The sequence below is a fragment of the Pteropus medius genome, unplaced genomic scaffold (assembly GCF_902729225.1).
Source record: "Pteropus medius unplaced genomic scaffold, Ma_sr-lr_union100, whole genome shotgun sequence".
NCBI lineage: Eukaryota > Metazoa > Chordata > Mammalia > Chiroptera > Pteropodidae > Pteropus > Pteropus medius.
Window position 1 is genome coordinate 8,234,873 of NW_024342473.1, and position 20,500 is coordinate 8,255,372.

Consider the following 20,500-nt stretch of genomic DNA (forward strand, 5'->3'; position numbering starts at 1 on the left):
CCTGGGAAGTTTGTGTTGGGCTCTTGAAATCTTTCGAATATGAAATCAAAATTAATTCTAGGGACTGAGACAAAGCTAAAACCGTTATGTGAGGAGGGAAAAGGAATGCAGTGACTGGGAACTGGGTAGGCCTGTCTGCGGGAGAATCGCCTTTCACAAACATTGTGTTGGGTCGTCTTAATATATTTTCTTCAGTCGTTCTAGCAGACATATGTGCCATTTTCATTTTATACCTGAAGAATCAGAGAAATGCCCACGGTTAATGGATTCATTCTGTCTGGGTATCTGGGACTCTTTCCAACACCACCATCTCTGTGCCCTAGGCTTAGACTAGATAACTTTATGAAGTTCATTTGGTTGTGGTTGTAGGAAGGTAATGGAACACATGGTCTCTGGAGCCAGGCTCCTGGCTTTTTATCCCAGCTCCAGCCACCTCTTTTGACTGTGCGCCTTGGATAGGTTACTTGGCAGTAAAAATGAAGATGATACCTTCCTCACAGTGGCATCCTGAGGATTTAATGGAATGACATATAAAGGGTTTAGAACAGTGCCTGGCATGTAATGCTCAATAAGCGTTACTATTACGCTTTAACTAGGAATAATGTTCCTTAGGGAAGATTTTAGATGTTAACAGTCATCACTACCTAGTGGATGGATGGGTCCATGGCAAGGTTAAGTCTTAAAAGTAAATACTGCAAAAATCATTCATATTTATTTGGTCTTATAAATCATTAAAAAAAAAACCAAGATATTTTCATTAGTTGAATTTTGACTTATAGTGAATTTTAGTGAGATATTGCCCAATAGAGAGGTAGAAATTTGGGGTATGAGTCCTTGCTGTACCATTTCCTGACTTTGTGAGCTTGAGCAATTTTTCCAATGTCTCTCACTTTTTTTTATCTGTGAAAATGATCGATAATGGGGTCAGGTTCCTTACAGAGCTTGGGTTATCTGGTGTTTGCTCATGGTTAAGTGGAGGCCAGGATTTGGGGGAAGACCACAGAGGTGACATGTCCTTCCCAGGGAATGACAGCTCACCTCATAGAATTATTCTGAGAAATCACTTGATAAACCGAAAGCATTTTTAAGTAAGAGGATGCCATGTGTTGGATATTTTTATTCTCTGGACACACACCCAGCATAAGCAAGAAAAGGTTAGTTGTCTGTAGAGGACGCTAGAGGAAGCCATTCTGGAATTAAAAACTTCAATGCGTATAATCCACTTTCGCTTTGGATGTTAATAATTTATTGAGGTTGCCAGGTGGGCCCCCAAACACAGACAAATATACAGTCAGTTCCAAGGACTCTTTGATCTCCTCCGTGCCATTCTCTTAACAACAGCTAGATTGTGTTTTTGCTTTTTATTTCCTCTCTACCCACACAGAAAACTCAGACTCCGCCCCAGTGAATCCTTGCTATGACAGGAGCCACACGTGTGACATGAGAGCTCGGTGCCATCCAGGGACAGGTGTAGACTACACCTGTGAGTGCTCACCTGGGTACCATGGAGATGGACGGAGTTGTGTGGGTAAGAGCCATGTGCTCTGTGTTCTTTCATGCAGTCCTCTAGCACTTTGTTTATAACAGATAAGTGTCCGTCTTCTTAGTGATCTCCATTGAGCAATGAGTTTAGCAGCTGTTAATCTAAAGACAGTGATTTAAAAACTGAAGCGTATTCTGGTTAGGTTTGAGAGGGCAGTTTGGAGTTGGGTATTTGGGACTGGGACTGTAAAAGGACATCTGCTGCAATTCCTGGATATTTTGAGTTCTTAAGTTTTGTAAGTTTAAGCCTGAAATAACTATTTCTTCCATTTACTAACAAATATGTTTTCTAGTTATCTTTAGATTTCAGGAATTGTTTCTTTTCCCTGTTATATCCCAAACAGCAGTAGTAGAAATTTCTTTACATTAAAAAAATTGTTATAGTTCTTCTCTTCTAAATATTCAGTATTTTTTAAATCTTTAAAGAATTCTCGGAATATTCAAAATATGTCTCCCTGTGGCTTATACTTGAATGACTTGAAATAAATATGTATTATTTGTGATATGCAACATGCTTCCATATCTGGTACTTAGAAATCTTACATTTCAACTCCTGTTAGTCCCATTGAAGCCTCATAATAGTGAGAAAACACCAAGTTTCAGACCTTTCACTAGTGAGATCCTTGATTTAAACAGAGCTTTTTTGTTCTTATTTCTTCCTAGATGTAAATGAATGTGCAACCGGCTTCCATCACTGTGGCCCCAACTCTGTGTGTATCAACTTACAGGGAAGCTACAGGTGTGAATGCCGGAGTGGTTACCAGTTTGCAGATGACCAGCACACTTGCACCTGTGAGTGCCAAAATCATTCCTCTTTTTGGCCAAAAGGATGCTGAACCTAGCTCTTTGATTCATTAATGTTTCCACTTTTGTACAGAAATTCTGCTCTAAGGTTTTCTAGAAAACAGAGAATTTACATTGAAATAGCCCAAAACTATGGCTCAGTTCAGACCTGTTTTTCTGTTTGTTTTTGTTGTTGTTATTGTTTTCTTTTTCTGTAAGTAGATATTTTTGGTGTTGAGTTATTGAAGGATGTTCACCTCAGTTGAGATTCCTACCTGTCTTGGTATTTGGCTCAATCATGTAATGAGAATATGAACCCCTTTAATAAATACCGACAGCACCAGATAGAGGTCAAATATTTCTCAAATTAGAATGAAGTGGACTTGTAATTCAATGATGCTTGTCCCACTTGACCAGCCAAAGAGCTCCATCTATAATAAATATACCCTCTCTAGGGTTCAAAAAAAAAAAAAACAACTTTGGACCTAAAAGTGGAACTAAAAGAACTAGAATTCCAAATTCATCCCATTGGTAGAGCTAGATGATATCTACACTTTTAATCCAATGGAATGAAAAAGTAGCAGTGATTGTAGAGACTCTGTGTGTGTGTGTGTGTGTGTGTGTGTGTGTAACATTTGTTCTGGGAGTTATAAACTTGAGTCAAGGACTGTTTTGATGAGTGATCTTCATCCCTAGTGTTTTAACCACCCACCCAGATGGTTTGCATACAAAGCATCTTGATAGTGATCTTGTTAAAATTCAGATTCTGATTCTCTGGCTCTGGGCTGGGGCCTGAGGACCTGCATTCTTTATATGTAAACCTCCAGATATCCCAATGCTGTTGGTGTGCAGATCACACTGTGAAAGAGCAAGGCTCACCCATTTGCAGACCTAAACTCTTAGACATCCTTGCCTTGTCTTTTTAGTGATTGCCCCACCTCCCAACCCCTGTGAGGATGGCAGCCATACCTGTGCTCCTGCTGACCAGGCCCGGTGCATTCACCACGGAGGCAGCACATTCAGCTGTACCTGCCTGCCTGGTTATGCTGGCAACGGACACCAGTGTACCGGTAAGTACCTGCGGGTCAGCCTCAGCAACTATGGACAGTCACCTGGATGCCCATCCCCACATAGCCAGGGCGTCTCAGGAATTCTCTCTCCCTTCCTTTGACTCACATAGCCTTGGGATTGCCAAAAGGGAAAGAGAAAAGGCATCCTTTGAATCAGAAAGAGGGGCCCAGGGTGATTTCCCTTGGACTGGATCGTTAAGCATATATGGTTGTCCTTGGTGGAGACATGCTTGGAGCACTGGGGAGTCTGTCAGCTTGTAACCTTATGTTCCTTGGAACCTGGTATAGGCTGGAGGAACTTAGGGAAAGTCATGTATTCTGTTAGGATGTTTCCATCTTTCAGTCTCTTTGGTTAATAATGGCTTAATTCAACACTTCCAATCGTGCTTAATTTTTAGTTGCTCTTCCCCTGCTTGGACTGATATTTTAAGCAATGTCTAAATATACATATAATTCTTCTTCTCTATTTTTTTCCCCTCTCTTCTGTCTTTGTGGAGAGCGATAGAGATCCACAGAGGAACTTTACAGATATAAAAGGATATTAAGGCATACCTAGGTACTCAAAACTTTTCTTCCAGAAATCTAACTACTTTTAAGACTTCATACAATATTTTATAAAATCATTAAACCAGAATGCAGGAGTAACTGTTCAAATATAATTTAGAAATAATGTGTGAGGTTGTTACACATTAATCTAGGCCTAACGCTCTGAGTATAAATGTTCATGAAACTAGGGTTAGTAGTACTTTAGTGATTATTCAGTGTAAATCTACATAATCCACTAAAGGTTTTCACAATGCACCCAGTGGCATGTGATTGAATTGCAACTCAATTTCATGCTGTCTGTCCATCAGTAATACACACAAATTATGGTAAAATGAAACACTGGAAATGTGAGAATGGTGAGAAAAGGGTTTGGAATGGGAAAGGGTCTGTCTTGGGAACATAAACCTAAAAAGGCACACTTTTCCCTGTTGCTCAAATGGCTGCTCCACCCGCCACTGTACGCCTGGGCCCACTGAGTTGATTTGCTAAGCCTTGTAAGTCCTGGGAGCGCCATAACAGACCTAAATAGCCTGGCCTTCTCCTTCCTCATTAGAGGTTTGATTCTCACCCTTTTCCCATTCTTTCTCCCTTTGGTTCCAGCAGGACAGGCTGGCTGGACCAGCAGACTGAAGCCATATGCTATTGACAGACCAATGTGTCAGGGCAGCTCAGCCCTCCACTCCTTTCCACATGTGGCTGGCTGTTTGGTATTGTCTGAACCTTGCTATTTAATAAAGTTTCCACTTCTATACGGAAGCTCTGCTTATGGTTTTCTTGAAAACACAACATATTGAAATGACTCAAAGTTGTGGCTCAGTTCAGCCCTGGTCACCCTCCCCCCCAAAACAAACGAACAACAAACCAACAAACAAAAACACCTGCAGCTTTAGACAGCTCAAATGTTTTTCAAATTAGAAAGAGGTAGATTTGTAATCCACAGGTCATACTTGACCAGCCAAAGAGCTCCATCTATAATCGATACACTCTTTACAGATGGGGGTACCCTCTACAGGTCTGGGGGATCAGGGCGAGGAGTATAGACTCCTTGTTTCTGTTAAGTCTCACAGTGGGAATAACACTTTTTCACCCTGTGGAACTTATTATTCAGTTTGATTTAATACACTACTGGTTCTAAAAAATGGGAATGCATAGAGAAAAAAATTGTCAGTAGAATTTCATATTTAAAGATCTGTTGCTCAGGTCACCAGAAATGGTGCTTATAAAGTATTTAATCCCCTTAGGTCTTTAGTTTAAAGCAAAGAAGTTGAAATTAATTGTAGCCTAGGTGTGATGAGTGTTAATCATCAGAGTGTTAATTGAGGTTAGATGCTTCTTGCCCTAATCCCATCTAGAATCATTCTCTTTCCCTTCTTTTAACTTCTAGTCTGTTCTTAAGACTTTAGTTACCTCTCTGGTTCTCTGCTTTTAGAATTCGCTCTAGAACCCACAAACTTAAAAATATGGCAAAGCCATCATTTGCTTCCCTGTGTATTAGTTTTCTATTGCTGCATAATAGACCACCCCAAAATGTGGCAGCTTAGAACAGTACACATTTGTTACCTATAGAGCAGGGGCCTGGGAATGACTCAGGTGGGTCTTCTGCTTTAGGACCCTCATAAGGCTGCAGTCAAGGGGTCTGGCAGGCTTGGGTCTCATCCGAAGTACTAACTGGGGAAAGAGCCTCACATGGTTATTGGCAGGATTCAGTTCCTTGAGGACTGTTGGATTCAGAGCCTTGGGTTTTTGCTAGCTGTTGCTTGGAGGTGACCAACAAGATAATTTATTCATCAAAGCCAGTGGCAGCAAGGCTGCTAGCAAGATGGAAGTTATAATTGCAAAAATGACATCCTCGCAATTTTGTTTTCATGTGTTGGTTAGAAGCAAGTTACTCAAGGAAAGGAGATGACACAAGACTGTGAATACTAGGGGGTAGGGATCTTTGGTGACATCTTAGAGCCTGCCTCCCATAGTTAGTTACCATGTGGTTGCCTTCCAACCTTTCAGATTATGTTGTGGTAGAGAATGGTCATTTTCCTAATGACCTATGCCATGTGTAAGCCAGGTTGGGCTAATCATGAAGGTGACTTGAAGGATAAGAATGTATGTGTGAGCACGCATGTGCATATTTAAAGGCATGCTACACTATGCATGTGTCCCAGTGACCATAGATAAAAAACTAGAGAAAAATAGAGAGAAAGGCTCTGTTTTGTGAAAAGTGTTCATTCTTGAAGCCAACTTTTTTTTTTTTTAATTCCATCAAATTAGCAATAAAAGGGTGTGTGGGTTTTTCTCCAGCCAGTCTGTTAAAAACCAGGTCCCTGGAGAAGTTACATTTGACTTCAAGTTCTCAATCTAGACTGAATCACTAGCAGGAATTACTTTATCCAAGTAGAATTAAATCATTCTTAGCTTCTCTCAATTTGAATTGATTTCAGCCCTGTGTTGGTATAAACTGGATATTTATCAGGCATGTTTGTCTTTATGGATCTTTGGCAGCTTTACCAGGTATAAAACTGGATTGTCTAGAGTTGGGACCTTTCCAGGGAGGAGCAAGCATGAGTTGAACTGGATTCCAGATGGCCCATTACCCAGAGCCATCGCTGCTCAGAAGCGATACGAGGGAAGCTACTGGCATTATTCTCTCAGGTTTTCTGTTCCAAGAATGTGATGTTGGGTAAGGCATGGTAAATCTGGTACAGCCACAGGAGGAGAAGAGAACAAGGCTTAAGAGGAAGTTTATTATGTTCATAAGTCCCAGAGCAAAGGTGTGTTATGCAGAGCCACACAGGGCCACAAACAGCAAAAGGCTGCTTGACTGAATGGGTGGGGAGTGAGAACTTATGGGCCAAAGCCTTTGCTGGGGTCTTGAGAGGGACAGAGGTTAATTGGCACCAGGAAACTTCACTGTGTGGTTTGAAAGCAAACCAGGGAGGGGAGGAGGGGCGTTAGGGGGAAGGAGAAGCTAGAGTCCAGTGGTTGTTTTGAAGGAATTTCAGCTGGTTTTGGGTGTAGGCTCAGAATTAGGGCCATAAGGATGTTGAAGCACCAAAATACGAACTCAAAATGGAGGATTTTTAACACATTTTCCAAACAGGGTTTTTACCAGCTTAGTAGATGATAGAATGGAGAATTATCCTTCATTATCTGAATGGTAAAGGAGCTTCGCTATCTCTCGAACACTGTTGTCTAGACCTCAGGGTCCTAACGGTCCCTAAAGACCCCTGACAGTGATCGTTAGGCATAAATGCAGCCCCCTCCCCAAATGATAGGAGGAAAGCTCTTCCCCTTGCAAGGGGTGAAAGTCTTTCCACTCTTTCTCTCCCGACACCTGACATCCTGAGATATAGAGAAGAGCTCCTCTTCTCCACACAGAAGCTCCAGTTTTCCCCCAAACCGCTCCATGTTTGCGCTCCTGTAGCGGGCTGTGGCCTGCTTTGAGCGCAGGCCCTGCAGGGGCTGACTGGGCTCGGTTTATGTTACGGCGAGAGGTCCTCTAGGGTGTCAGGGACCACGTTTCAGGGAGCCTGAACCGTCTTCGGCTTTTTGGGGAGGGGTATCTCACTGGTGATGCTTTTGTTCTCCAGGGAATTTCTCTTTGGTGGTCATTTACAGCAGTTACCATCTCCCCATGACTTTAGTGCCTGGGGAGGACGGCTGCTCTTTCAGGTCTGATCAGAATTCTAGGCCAGAGATTTGAAGAACATAAGTAACTTGGTAGCTCTGGGGCATCCCCTCTCACTTAGTTGAAAAATAATCACAAGAAACTGATCCATGCTTGGGTTCTAGAAATAGGCCCTGTGTCTCAGGAATTCCTGCTTCCTGTCATTGCCTGGGTTCCGGTGACCATGAAAAGTACTTTTAGCATATGTATTATGAATAGCTTTGATTTCCTGCATTTGGCTAGATGTTGATTTTCACAGCTTTGGTTAAATAGCCAGCTTTACAGCCTCTTCCAGGCCCAAGGAACTAGGTGGTCACCAGCTTTGCCTAACTGTGCATCTGAATTGTGCTTTAGAAAAGACAGTGCCAACGTCAAGGATAATCAAATACAACAATATAGAACTCATATTCATTAGATTGGAAATAAAGTTTTTGTTGTAATTGTTTTCATCTGGTTTATTTTGGGTTAACTGAGGAGAGCTAATCAGAAAACCTTGTTTGCGTCTAACCTTGCAGATGAATTTATAACTACATTTCTATTTTTGTAGGTGAAAGGAAGGTGACCATGGAGGCCAACTGCTCTTCTGGGCAGAGCTTTTCTGGGTGGCTTTAAACTTGGTTGTGTCTAGCATTCAGGATTTTGGGGGCTTCAGGGAACTGATTTATGTTGACTAACCTCCCCTAAGCCTGAGGATAAGCGAGATGTTAATTTGCTAATTACAATGTAAGAGATTCCTTTCCTGTGAACAGGTCTGTGTTGAATGTCCAGTGTGTCCACTTAACTGGTACTTGGGAAAGCCCCTTAGTCATGAGAGAGTGGCTCAGTGAGAGTGATGTGACAGCCAGGGTGACACTGATAACCCTAGAAGAGATTCCATCTCGGTCACAGGAGGCTGGGTAAGGAGCCACCTCTGTCTCAGCCGATTCACATCAAATTCAGGGCTGTAAGTCTGGCTTCCCAGGTCCGATGTGTCCCCACCATGGGCTGTACTGAACTGTTGCATTTCACGTCTTCTGGGACTCCTGTTTTCTAGGTTTCACACTGATCATCTCATCCCACGTTTTTTCCTATTCACACATTTTGAAAATAATTTTTGGATGTTATTACGGATGTGACTATTTTATTTTCAGTGGAGTCCTGATCAGACCTACACCCTTATCCTCCTCTTACTGTGGAAGACTTCCTGTCTCTGAAGATAGCTTATCTCAACCACTGGGCCTGGGTTTTAACAGTTAGACTCTCAGAGGTGGTTTTCTTTTTTTGTTGTTTTCTTTGGTGTGTGGGTGGAAGGGGGTGCCTTGCTATTATCAGCAATGTACTGATGTCAGAACATAAAATAAAAGGAATATAAGTTGCCTTTTGTTTGAAGTTTCAGGATCTTATAGTTTTGAGATATATGAAAATTAATCCTCATGGTACTGGAGTGTGGGGTCCAGAATTATTTGTACTTATAAGCCTGAGAAATTTAGATTTTTTAATGTGTTATTTCAAAACCTCCGCTAATATTTTTCTTACACTTTTTTTATTCTAAAAGTGGAAAGTAAAGAAAATTTTTGATTAATTGGGCATTCTAGATGGTAGGACTCTGTCGAGGCAAGACTGAATGTGTGCTTCTAACTTAGCTGAAAAAGTATCTGGGGGCCTCACTGGGCTCCCCTGCATCTGTAAATCAGTGCGCAGGGAGATGCTGCCAACAAAGAAGGGAAAAAACTATTGTTACATATATTTATTGTAGCACTACTCAACGGAAGTGATTTGTAGTCGAAAGATTAGTTCAAAGGCAATAACTTCCTGGAATTCACTGTAGACGAAAGATGCTCTAGAAATATACTGCAGGATATATTTTTCTGAGTGACCTCACATTTGATTTCTCCACTGAATATTCTTAGTCTAATGGGTTAACTCATATGTCCCTAGACTTATTCTGTTAAGCTTGCCTTCAGGAGTCAGCATGTTTCTGCTCATGCCCAAAGCTCTTCTGAAGTTGCTCGCTCATCACTGATCCACGTGTGCTGAGGCCATGTGGGAGGACAGGTTAAGTGCAGTGAAGTCATGACGTCCTTTCCTTTTTTCCCTCCCTTCTCTCTCTCATCTGACCTGTGCAGATGTTGATGAATGTGCAGAAAACAGATGTCACCCCTCGGCTACCTGCTACAATACCCCTGGCTCTTTCTCTTGCCGCTGCCAACCTGGCTATCATGGGGACGGACTTCAGTGCACCCCTGGTAAGGTTTGGGAGGCCAGATTAGGCACAGAGGACTCCCAGCTCCTTCAGTGCTATTTTTCAACAGCACTTCAGCCCACTCTAGATTTATCCAGGTCTGAGGCCTTAGTTGGTGGATCTTCCAGGCCCTGGATTTTTTCCTCAGTTACCTCCAGCTGCCTGGTTTACTGACAGTTCACTATCTATTAGCATTCCAGGAGGCCTGGAATATGACCCAACCATTGCCCTACCTAGTAGCAGTTCTGGTTAACTGCCCTAGTATCTGCTTTGCCTTGATAAGTGTGATTTAGATGAAGTATTGAGATTAAGTTTACTAATCAGGAGTCATATGCACTAGTGAGCTGGGAGTAAGGTCCCATGTGACCTCTCTAAGAAAACCTGGCCAGCACGGTGCAGTCTAGTGACAGCCATTGTCCTGGAGCTTCTCGGACTTAAACTCTGGACCTCAGGGGAAGAACAGAGCTTTGTTTTCTCCAAAGTCTCTTAGGATGTTTGGACAGCAATAGGAGCCTGAAGGCTGAGGGGAGGAGCTGTTTTACAGTATAGTCAGCTAGGGACGTACAGAGCGGACTGCGAGAACTAAGGAGATATCAGGAGATAGTGGCAGAGCTAAAATAAGAATCCCGAATTCCACAATCCCAGTGCTTTTCTATTTTTCCCATGTTATGCTATCTTCTAATTATAGAAGAAAAATCCTCAGGCAGGAGACTTTGAGGATGGCTGGTAAAAGTGGATGGGTTACAATGCCTTTTATTCCTCCTTTGTACCTCCTCTGTCCCTTGGAAGACTCCTCCTCAGGACTGAAACTTTGTGAACACCAGCAGCACAGTGCCCAGGCTCAGCATGCATATCCCGGCTCCCGGATCCACATCCCCCAGTGCGATGAGCAGGGCCACTTCCTGCCACTGCAGTGTCATGGCAGCACTGGCTTCTGCTGGTGCGTGGACTCTAATGGTCATGAAGTCCCTGGTACCCGGACTCCACCCGGCTCCACTCCACCTCACTGCGGGCCACCAGGTAAGCCAATCAGAAAAGAAACCTTGTACCGGGGTAGGCCTGGGGCTTGAGAAGCAGAATGGTGCTGATCGTGGGGTAGATTATAACCACTGCCCAGACCATGCAGTCTCAGAGCCGATCACCATCCTTTTGTGATCACCATCCTGCTTCCTCCTAGGGACACTTGAATGATATGTGCACACCTATATGCACATTGGCATTACAGGGACATGGAGGCATATACACGTGACATATGCGATTACTGTTCCAGATTGGACACCAGTCTCCTAACCCTCATCTAGAACAAGACTAGAAGTTGAGCTTGAATTTGTAGGTCAGGCTGAGGCCACTGCCCAAGATCTGTTATGGCAGCTTAGAGGAGATGTTAGAGCAAGAGGATCTTGCTAGACCAGGCTTTTGTCTGAAAGGAAAACCACCTTCCCTTATAACTTTATATCACTCGATTCTGCCTTCTGAATTGCAGGGAACAATCTGAAGGCTGTTTTAATATCGATAGGAAAAATAAGTATGTCACTTGTGGCTGGATCCTGCTAGTTTGCTCTACGTTAATAACGCAGCCCCTGCTAGTCAGGCCATGTGATTCCACAGGGAATCACTCTTGCCCCAGCCACCTTCAAAAGAGTTGCAGGAACCTGTTAGCCTGTGTGATTTGAGATGGTGTTGATAAGCATGTCTTTCATCATCTGAGCACAGGCCATCTGATGGAGCGTGGTTATCAGGTGCTCCGCAGCTCATGCCAACCCCAGGTTGCCAAGGCAGGTTTCTGCTCCTCACTGAACTATTCGGATGTGGGAAGAACTTTTTTTTTTTTTTTTAATACAGAACTTTATTATGAGAAACGTAGGATTAGTTTGATACTGTTTTAGCCAAAAAATGTTCCTATATCCATGAGCTTGCTATTCAAAGATCCATTTTGACTATTAAAAAGGGTTCTATAAATACTAGTCTTGGCCTTTAATGTATGAGTATGAAGAGCTGGAGAATTGCCACCAGTTTTGGTTTTTTTAATAACGTTGTTATGGCCAAGACATTAGTGATTCTAAGACTCATATATGTAAAAATTGGTAATGTTTGATCTAGACATATACCTGTTTCCACAGTGATATTCCTAGTTCCTCTCTCCCTATTTTTAGGAAAAGATTTTGCAGGTCAAAAAAAAAAAAAATTACAGAAAAATCTTGTTTCACTCATGCCTACTCTTTAAAAAGCCTTGGTTTTAACTCCAGCTGGGATTTGAAGAAATCAGATAGTTAGGAAGTACCTTAAAGGAATTCTATTAAATTCAGAATTCTATTAAATTTATCGAGACAAGCATGTTTTAAGAACAAAGACTCAAAAGGGAGCCAAGAGAATGAGAAGTTAACGACTAAAAGAGGGACACATTCTTTTGTGCAGACTCTTTCCCATTGCCCAGACTTCCCTCTTGGCACTGGTTTGGCCTTGGCTGCCATTTCTGACTAGTCTCATCTGCATAATGGGGTCAGCTTAAACGGGAAACACTCTCTGCCCAAGATTTCAAAATATTTAAAATCTTGCCAACCAGAAACAGAGAGAAATAAATCCATGGTTGGATTCAGAAGTAGCTTCAAGTAGTAAGGAATGAGAGGGATGCCCACGTGTGAGTGATGTGAGGTGTCCCCTTCCCAGAAGCTGACTGTCCTGTGTGTCCTCACTCCAAACATAGAGATGTGCCGTACTGGGTGGCCCCGTAACCAGGAATGGATACTCTGAGTTTGGAGTGTTAACCTGGGGTAGTGTTGGGAATTTCTCCAGGGAATCCTGCCTTGTGATGGATGGCGGGTGTTCAGGGAGTGGCATTTCCCTCTGGTTTGAGACACATCTGGGTGAGAAAGTCAGTCTTTCCTTCTCCATGAGGTCTTAAAAAGCTTTGCTTCCCATGGGTCACGAGCTAAGGAGACAACCTGAAAGGCATCCACTTCCTCCAAACCTGATGAGTCTTTAGTTGAGTTTGAGCTGAGGATTTTATTCACCATCTTGCTGCTTTCCTAAAGGAACTATAGATGCTGAAGCCCAACTGTAATGTTTTCAGCTTTGTCCTTTGAAGCCATTGGAGGTTTCGACTAAAGGAATGACATGAAATGAATTGGTTTTAAAAGGACTCTTTCTGACTGTTGGTTCAGTTTACACTAGGGGGTTGGAGTAAAGAGTGGAAGCAGGGAAACTATTAATAAGTCTCTTGTAGTGATCTTGGCACAACGAATAAAACTCTGTTCATCCCCTGAGGTCCAGAGTTTAAGTCTGGGAAGCTCCAGGTCAATGGCTGTCATTAGATTGCACCATGCTGGCCAACGCAATGATGGGGCTTTGACCAGGGTGACAAGGGTGGATGTGGTGAGAAGTAAAAATATTCTGGATGTATTTTAAAGGTACAGCTGACATTTCTTTACCTATGGAGAATAAGAGATGTGTCAAGGGTGACACATTGGACCTGAGCAATGGAAACATGGAGGCGCAGTTTACAAATTAGGAAAAGTCTAGGGCAGAGCAGTTTTGATGGGGGTTGGTTCTCCTGAGATTTCTGTTATACTTCCAAATGGTGGTAATCAGGTGGGTACTTGGCTGTGTGATTCTACAGACCATAGGCTTTGAGTTGCAGGAAATAACAAAGCAGCACTTTCTATTTAAGTTCCTTTAGGTAACCTTACCATAGACGGCTGTACAAGTTATTTAAGCAGCTATAGCAGAGTCCTCTCTGACAGAACTGTTTGGGACAGAAACTCAGTAGCCCCATGGAAACAGTCTGGGAGTGAACTACAGGTAGAGAAACTGCTCTGCAACAGACACTAACAGGAGTTCAAGCATGGTGGTGAGCTGGGAGGGAAGGGAGAAAGGGGGAGGATGCTGGAGAAAGGAGACAGCAACATGGGCGGAAGCTGGAGCCTACAGAAAAGTGTTCAGCTTTGAGATGACCCAAGAGCAAGGTGGCCAAAGACGTCTAGGAACTGGAATGTCAAATAGTATCAAGCTGTTTCCCACCATCTCTGCTCTGCTCACATACACCAATGACTGTAAGTTACACTTTCAATATAGTTTTCCACCAGACAGACACTGAGGGCCAGACACATAAGTAGGGCATTCAGTAATACTTTCTAAGATACACACTAGCCAGTCTCAAGATAACTCTCTCAAGATGCAGGTCCTGGAATCTGAAGCAAGTGGGAAAGAAAAATATTGGCTTTAAGCATCATGTAGGCCACTGAGCCCCCACGAGTGTTCTGTTAACAGAGGCCCTGGGCCCAGGCAAAGTAGTCTACATGGGGATCTTCTGTCCTGAGTGAGCTCAACCCCCTCCTAGGCTGAGTGAGCCCTGCACAGCTCTTAACTCCTCTTGTTCTTTCCTGATTTGGGGGGTGGAGGGGCCTTGATGGCAAATCCTCTAGCCTGGGAAGACAGGAATATCAAGATGACCCCCTTCTCCTGATTCCTATGGAGAACTTCTTAGAATACTTTACTGCTCTGGTCCAGCGTTCAGAGGCTTGGCTGAGGCCTCGTTAATGGACACTAGGAGGAGGAAGGCCAGGAGGCCAGGCGTGGGGATCTTGTGCTGCATTCTGTCCTTGGCTCATAATCAAAGGCTTTTTTTTGTCTCATTTGCTCAGAGCCCACTCAGAGGCCCCGGACCGTCTGTGAGCGCTGGAGGGAAAACCTGCTGGAGCACTATGGTGGCACGCCCAGGGATGATCAGTATGTGCCCCAGTGCGATGACCTGGGCCACTTCACCCCCCTGCAGTGCCATGGGAAGAGTGACTTCTGCTGGTGTGTGGACAAAGATGGCAGAGAGGTGCAGGGCACCCGCTCCCAGCCAGGCACCACCCCTGCATGTAAGCACTGAGGGAAAGCCCTCACTCACTGGAGCTGCACCTGAGGTCTCTCTGTAGGGAGGCTGCCAGCTGTGTGTGAAGGTGGGCAAACAAGGGATCAACAGGTCCAATGAAAGAAGTCACTACTCTTCCGTGGTGATTTACAATCTGGTCCACCCAAGATCCCAGTTTGGATTTACTGTTTGGTTTTGTCATTAGCAGTTTTTGTAATTAGAACATCTGGAACTCAGTTTAGCATATAGTTACTCCCCTCCCCCCAGCCCAGGGTGAAAGGGGACATATGTCACCCTGGGGCCCCAGAGAAGCCGATACAATTACTGGGTCTGGTTTTTTTCACATAAAAAATAAAAAAACAAAAAACCTGCTTTGGTCTGAGGGAAATGTGTTGTTCTCTTTCTCCCTAATAATTGGCAGCGATTTACATAATTGATCCTTGGGAAAAAAAAACCCTAGAAATTATAATTTAAGGAACATCTGGAGCACATCTGTCTAAAGAACTTTTGATGTTTTTGGATGCTCTGGTGTGTGGGAAAGTAACTTGTCTTCTCTACCCCCAACCCCACCCCCAACCCCGCCTTGTTTCCTTTCCCCTTTCCTCCTCACAACCTCCTCTTTCCCATGGCAGGTATACCCACGGTTGCTCCACCCACAGTCCGGCCCATGCCCAGGCCTGATGTGACCCCTCCTTCCGTCGGCACCTTCCTGCTCTATGCCCAGGGCCAGCAAATCGGCCACTTGCCCCTCAATGGTACCAGGCTTCAGAAGGACGCTGCCAAGACCCTGCTGTCACTGCATGTAAAGTAGATTTCTCCTGCGGGAGCGGAGCTGCGTGGGGCTTTCAGATCTGGCAAGGGCTGAGGTGGAGGGAGGTCCCGAAGGGTTTCTGGGCGGCAGTCTGTCTCCACGGGTCTGACACCAACACCACAGAAAGCACAGCTGTTGCTGGGCGTCACATCTGACCAAGGCTGCTTTCTCCAGTTGGTTTATGGGGTTTCAGAGATGGGGAAAGGGAATTGCAGAGGTGTCAGGATATTGAGGCAGTATGGTGGTGATTCAAGGAGAAAAGTGACTCTTAACCCAAGTCCCCAGGGCTCTCTCCATGCCTCAAATCTCTGGAGATCCTGAAAATCAAAATGACAGGAATAGCTACAGGGTCAGTTGAGAATCCCAAGTGGAAATCAATGACTATATCATTGTTGCAGCCCCTTCCTCTCCCATTCTGGTTCTGCTGAAGGGCCTGTCTTCTCATCTTCTGACTCTTCAGAGATGATTTGGAAGCGATACTGGGAAAGGAGTGGACTGGGCTTTTCCTAGGAGATGCGCTCGCCACTTCCTGAGCTAGCAGCCTCCCTATTGCCAAGACACTCCATTTTGGAAGAGAGATTTCTTCTCTAAAATGAAAAGAGAAGGAAATTCACTAGAAAAGCATTGATACTTATAATGGTCTGATTCCATTTCTAAACTCTACACTCCAGGTACATGCTCAATTTATGAGAAAGAAGAGTAGAGCATCCAGGTTTACATTTGCTTCTGTTAATGAACTCTTTATCTGGTTCCAAAAAACTTGAGAAGCAGCCAGTGTTCATAAAAAGATGTTTATTTTCTTCCTTTTTAAGATTTGAGTTTGTGGTTTTTAATTTTTTTCAGCAAACACTAGCACGCTCTTTTGTAAAAGTTTCCCTAAAAGAGGTAGAAACTAAAATTGTCATTACCTCAGGCTAACCATCTATTCTAGCCAAGTCAGGCAGCTTTACTGCCTCTCTGAACTTGCCTCTGATGAGGGCAGGGTGGTTATGGTGGTGGTGGAACTGAAAAAGAATGGACTATGGGTTATAAGCACATCTTGGGGAAATTTACTTAAACTGGGACTTTTTCCTCCAAGAAACTTTGAAGGCATTATATAGGTTAATGGAACCCATGATTCCCTGGGTTAATGAAAGCCCATATGGATGTGTACTCTTGCTTGAGACAGATGACTTTTTAATTTTCAAGTAAAATTGTATTTGACCTTCAGATGCCCCTGTATAAACTGCCCGCTTTTCCACAGGAGCAAAATCCTGCATTAGTGTTTCTCGTGCTGATTCCTCTCCGAGGCATGTCAGGCCGGCCCCAGGAGGCCTTGTTAGGCAAGAAGGGAGCTGGCGTGGCCTCAGGGACAGCCAGATGGCCCCTAAATGTTGGCTTTGCACATCTGCTGGCCTTCGCAAAGCAGGAGTCTTGGTTGGAAACTGAATAAAGCCAGTACCATGCAGAGTTTTGGAAAGAAATACCACAGACTCAGCATTTTTTAAAAGACTGTCATTTATTTAGCAATAAGGGAGGAGAGACCTCCCCTGTCAGAAGCTGCGTGACCACTATTCCCCAACTCCTTAACCCATCAAATTGTAGACTTTCTTTCATGAGTACAACCAAAGACGTGCTTTGCAGTGAGAGGCAGAGTTAGGGGAAAGGGTGATGGCACTACAGGTAGGGAAAAAGTCTCATGCCACAGGGGAGGGGCGAGTAGATTTTGTTGTTATATGTTGGCAAATTTTAGAAAGGCTCATTCAAAATGTGCTGATGACATTTGAAAGGAGTCACTTTTTGCCCACTAAAATATTGAGTACTTACTTTGCTAAGACTAACAGTTTTTCTCTAATCACTGGCTGATGTTTTCATGAAGTCAGTTTTGTTTTTACTGCCAACAGTAATAGTGTTTAATGAGGGCTTACTGCATCCTCATTACTAATTAGGACACTTCACAAGCATTTTTGGTATTAATTTTTATAGAAGCCATATATAGTATAAGTACTGTTATCTTCATTTTACATAGAAGGAAATCAAGACATAGGGAGGTTAGTACCAAAGTCACACAACTAGTAAATGGCCAAGATGTCGGCCTCCACAGCCCACGTGTCTAACCACCCTGCTCAGCTGCCAGCAAGACTACAGTGCAGGGTTGTTCACTGCAGCCATGCATGAGTAAGGCAGCTGAAGGAAATGCAAGGCGTCCTAATTCTTCCAATTCTGTGTTTTGGTCCACAAAGGGCTCTATAGTTGTGGGAATTGACTACGACTGTCGAGAGAGGATGGTGTACTGGACAGATGTCGCTGGACGGACGATTAGCCGTGCCAGTTTGGAACTGGGAGCAGAGCCCGAGATAATCATAAACTCAGGTCAGCAGCTTCACCCGGAATATGCTTCACATTTCATTTGATTCTACTAAGTTCAAGTTTTATGCCAAAGTCTCCCTTCTATTTTCATCTAACCGAGGAGGTTAAGTTCTATGCAAGTCATTTTATTAAGCTATACAATAACAGCCTCTATAAACAAACATGTTCATACATAAGGGATGAGAAGGTGATTCTTACTGTGAGCCCTTTCTAGTGAGAAATAGGGCTCTCAATGGGAGGGCTAACAGTAAGAATTCACGATGTGATCACAGTTGATGCTGCCTGGCCCCAGCACCATCAGGCTGGTAGATTGGCCTAGAGAAACTAGAAGTTGCAGAAAAAGCTGTCTGTTCCTCCATTAATTGGCTCTCTAACTCAGATAATTCAGGACTTTTTTTTTTTTTTTTGACTATTCAAACATAGATCTCTTGTTTCAGATTCACCTTTCACACCTGCAAATGCTCTAGTTCTGCCTTTGTTTTATTTCCAGGTCTGATAAGCCCTGAAGGACTTGCCATTGACCACTTTCGTAGAACAATGTACTGGACGGACAGTGGGCTGGATAAGATAGAGAGGGCCAAGTTGGACGGCTCTGAGCGCAAGGCTCTCTTCCACACAGAACTGGTGAACCCCCGCGCTATCGCTGTGGATCCAATCCGAGGGTCAGCAGGGCTTCCCTAATTCTGTTACCTGTAGATCCCGATTTGTTACCTGTAGAAGCCCTTGGATTTAAATGCTGTGTGTGGGGGGTGGGTGTTCAGAACAAGAGCATAAAAGCTCAAATGCATTAATTTAACAGTATTTGAGGATCTGGGTGTCAGGCACTTTGTTCTACTTTGATCAGATGATCGAGCAAGGCCTGTCTGAGGTAACTTAAACTAGAATGAAGTGGGTCTCCGTCGGCAACACATTAGGCAATCAGTGTTAAAACCACAGTAAGGTTTACAACCATTAAATGGTTGTAAAACTTACACACTTGATGTTTCATTTCTCTGGCCTCACTTTCATTATAGCAAAAGTCAAGAGTAGATGTTCTCTGTCCATGATAATTGCTAAGATCAGCAACCGGAACATATAACTTGATCAGTGTTTCAGTACTTGTTAGAACCAGGGAGGATTTCTATACCTTGAGAAACTCTTGCCGTATTTAATGGGAACTCTACCAAATGAAATTCCAGAAAAAAACCCTTCTTCAATCAGTAAAAAAAACTTTCAGCTTTAAATTTCAGCAAAGTGTTTTTGATTGAGTAAAGTGTCAAAGATGGTTCTGAAATTTGGGTTCTACATACTGAGTAAAGTACATCTCTCTCTATTCCATTTCACGTATCCACAGGAACTTGTACTGGACAGACTGGAACCGAGAAGCTCCCAAAATTGAAACGTCGTCTTTAGATGGAGAAAACAGAAGAATTCTGGTGAATAAAGACATCGGACTACCCAATGGCTTAACCTTTGACCCCTTCTCCAAACTGCTCTGCTGGGCAGATGCAGGTAATACTACTGATGTAATGCAGACACAGGATGCTTCATTACAGCGGGTGCCAGCACTCTAACAGATTTTACAACAAAGCCAAATCCCATCTTTTAGATCTTTTGGCTTAAACTTATAATGGTACAGTACATAATCTACTCCTTTGTTCAGTGTGTAAACTTTTGAAGAACACTTTGTAATGATGTTTATGATAGGTTTTAGGGGTTGTGCGTGTGAATCAGGCAGTTAAGTTTGAGGGCTAGTACTACGTCCAACTCATTTTCGTACTGTGTGCCATTTCCCCTACATGAGCATTTGGCATGCTTTTTAATTAAAAAAGAAATATTACCCACTGTTGGAACTGACAAACTTAGGTAAATGAAGAAGAGGTTACTGGTTGTTCTTTTTTGCCAGTATTGTAATACATTTATAAATATCTGTTACTTTAACAGTCAGTATGCTATTATGCTGAGGGCATTCTTTGAAAAGTGATGTGGCAGGATAGGTTGCATCAGTAATAAGCTCTGGTTCCCAATACCCAGGTTAACACTGTTGTGCGACTTCATTAGCATGACTGAAAAGATGCTGTATGTCTAGTTAATATACTAAAGAATATGGAAAAGGCCATTCTTAAAGAATTTATAATCTAATAAAAGAAACTATAATGCGCATGGGTCACTATTATAACCCAGGTGTCCAAAACAACAGTTATGTTTTTAAAAAGCAGGGTTCCATGAGAAACGTGAAACTTGGAAATACTTCTTTAGCTGCGGCAACATTTTCAGTATTGGCTTCCTTTACATTGAAAAATATGAGCCATGTTACCACTTTAGTTTTTTATTACTACTTAGAAACTAATAGTCTTTTAAAAAAATTTAAGGATTTTATTTAAAGGTAGCCTTGACTATTATACATTGCTTACGAAGGGCAAGTATCTATCCAGATGTTATATCTATAATTTATGAGCTAACACTTGAAATTATATCAATTATAAAAAAGTTCATTTCTAATGCCCTACTTTGGGAGAAACTTTCTTTAAATGCAATCTTTTTTTCAAAAAAAAGTACGAGTTTAACCTCTATTCAAAACTAAAATGCTGTTAGATGAGCTAAAGACTGATAACAGAACAGGAAATTTTAGTTTCGAATTTGTGTCACTGCAATGGGAATAAAAATATCTACTTCCTATTCT

General features: G+C 43.0%; 1 protein-coding gene across 1 annotated transcript in view; it reads left to right on the forward strand.

Moving 5' to 3' along the window:
- Positions 1-20,500, forward strand: part of NID2 (nidogen 2) — a 57,695-nt gene that overhangs the window by 34,967 nt on the left and 2,228 nt on the right. The window contains exons 9-18 of the mRNA XM_039865124.1: positions 1,385-1,528; positions 2,206-2,334; positions 3,252-3,395; positions 9,708-9,827; positions 10,613-10,843; positions 14,464-14,685; positions 15,311-15,480; positions 17,712-17,841; positions 18,329-18,500; positions 19,172-19,329. Of these exons, the coding sequence (XP_039721058.1) occupies positions 1,385-1,528; positions 2,206-2,334; positions 3,252-3,395; positions 9,708-9,827; positions 10,613-10,843; positions 14,464-14,685; positions 15,311-15,480; positions 17,712-17,841; positions 18,329-18,500; positions 19,172-19,329 (1,620 nt within the window). The remainder of the gene's footprint in view (positions 1-1,384; positions 1,529-2,205; positions 2,335-3,251; positions 3,396-9,707; positions 9,828-10,612; positions 10,844-14,463; positions 14,686-15,310; positions 15,481-17,711; positions 17,842-18,328; positions 18,501-19,171; positions 19,330-20,500) is intronic.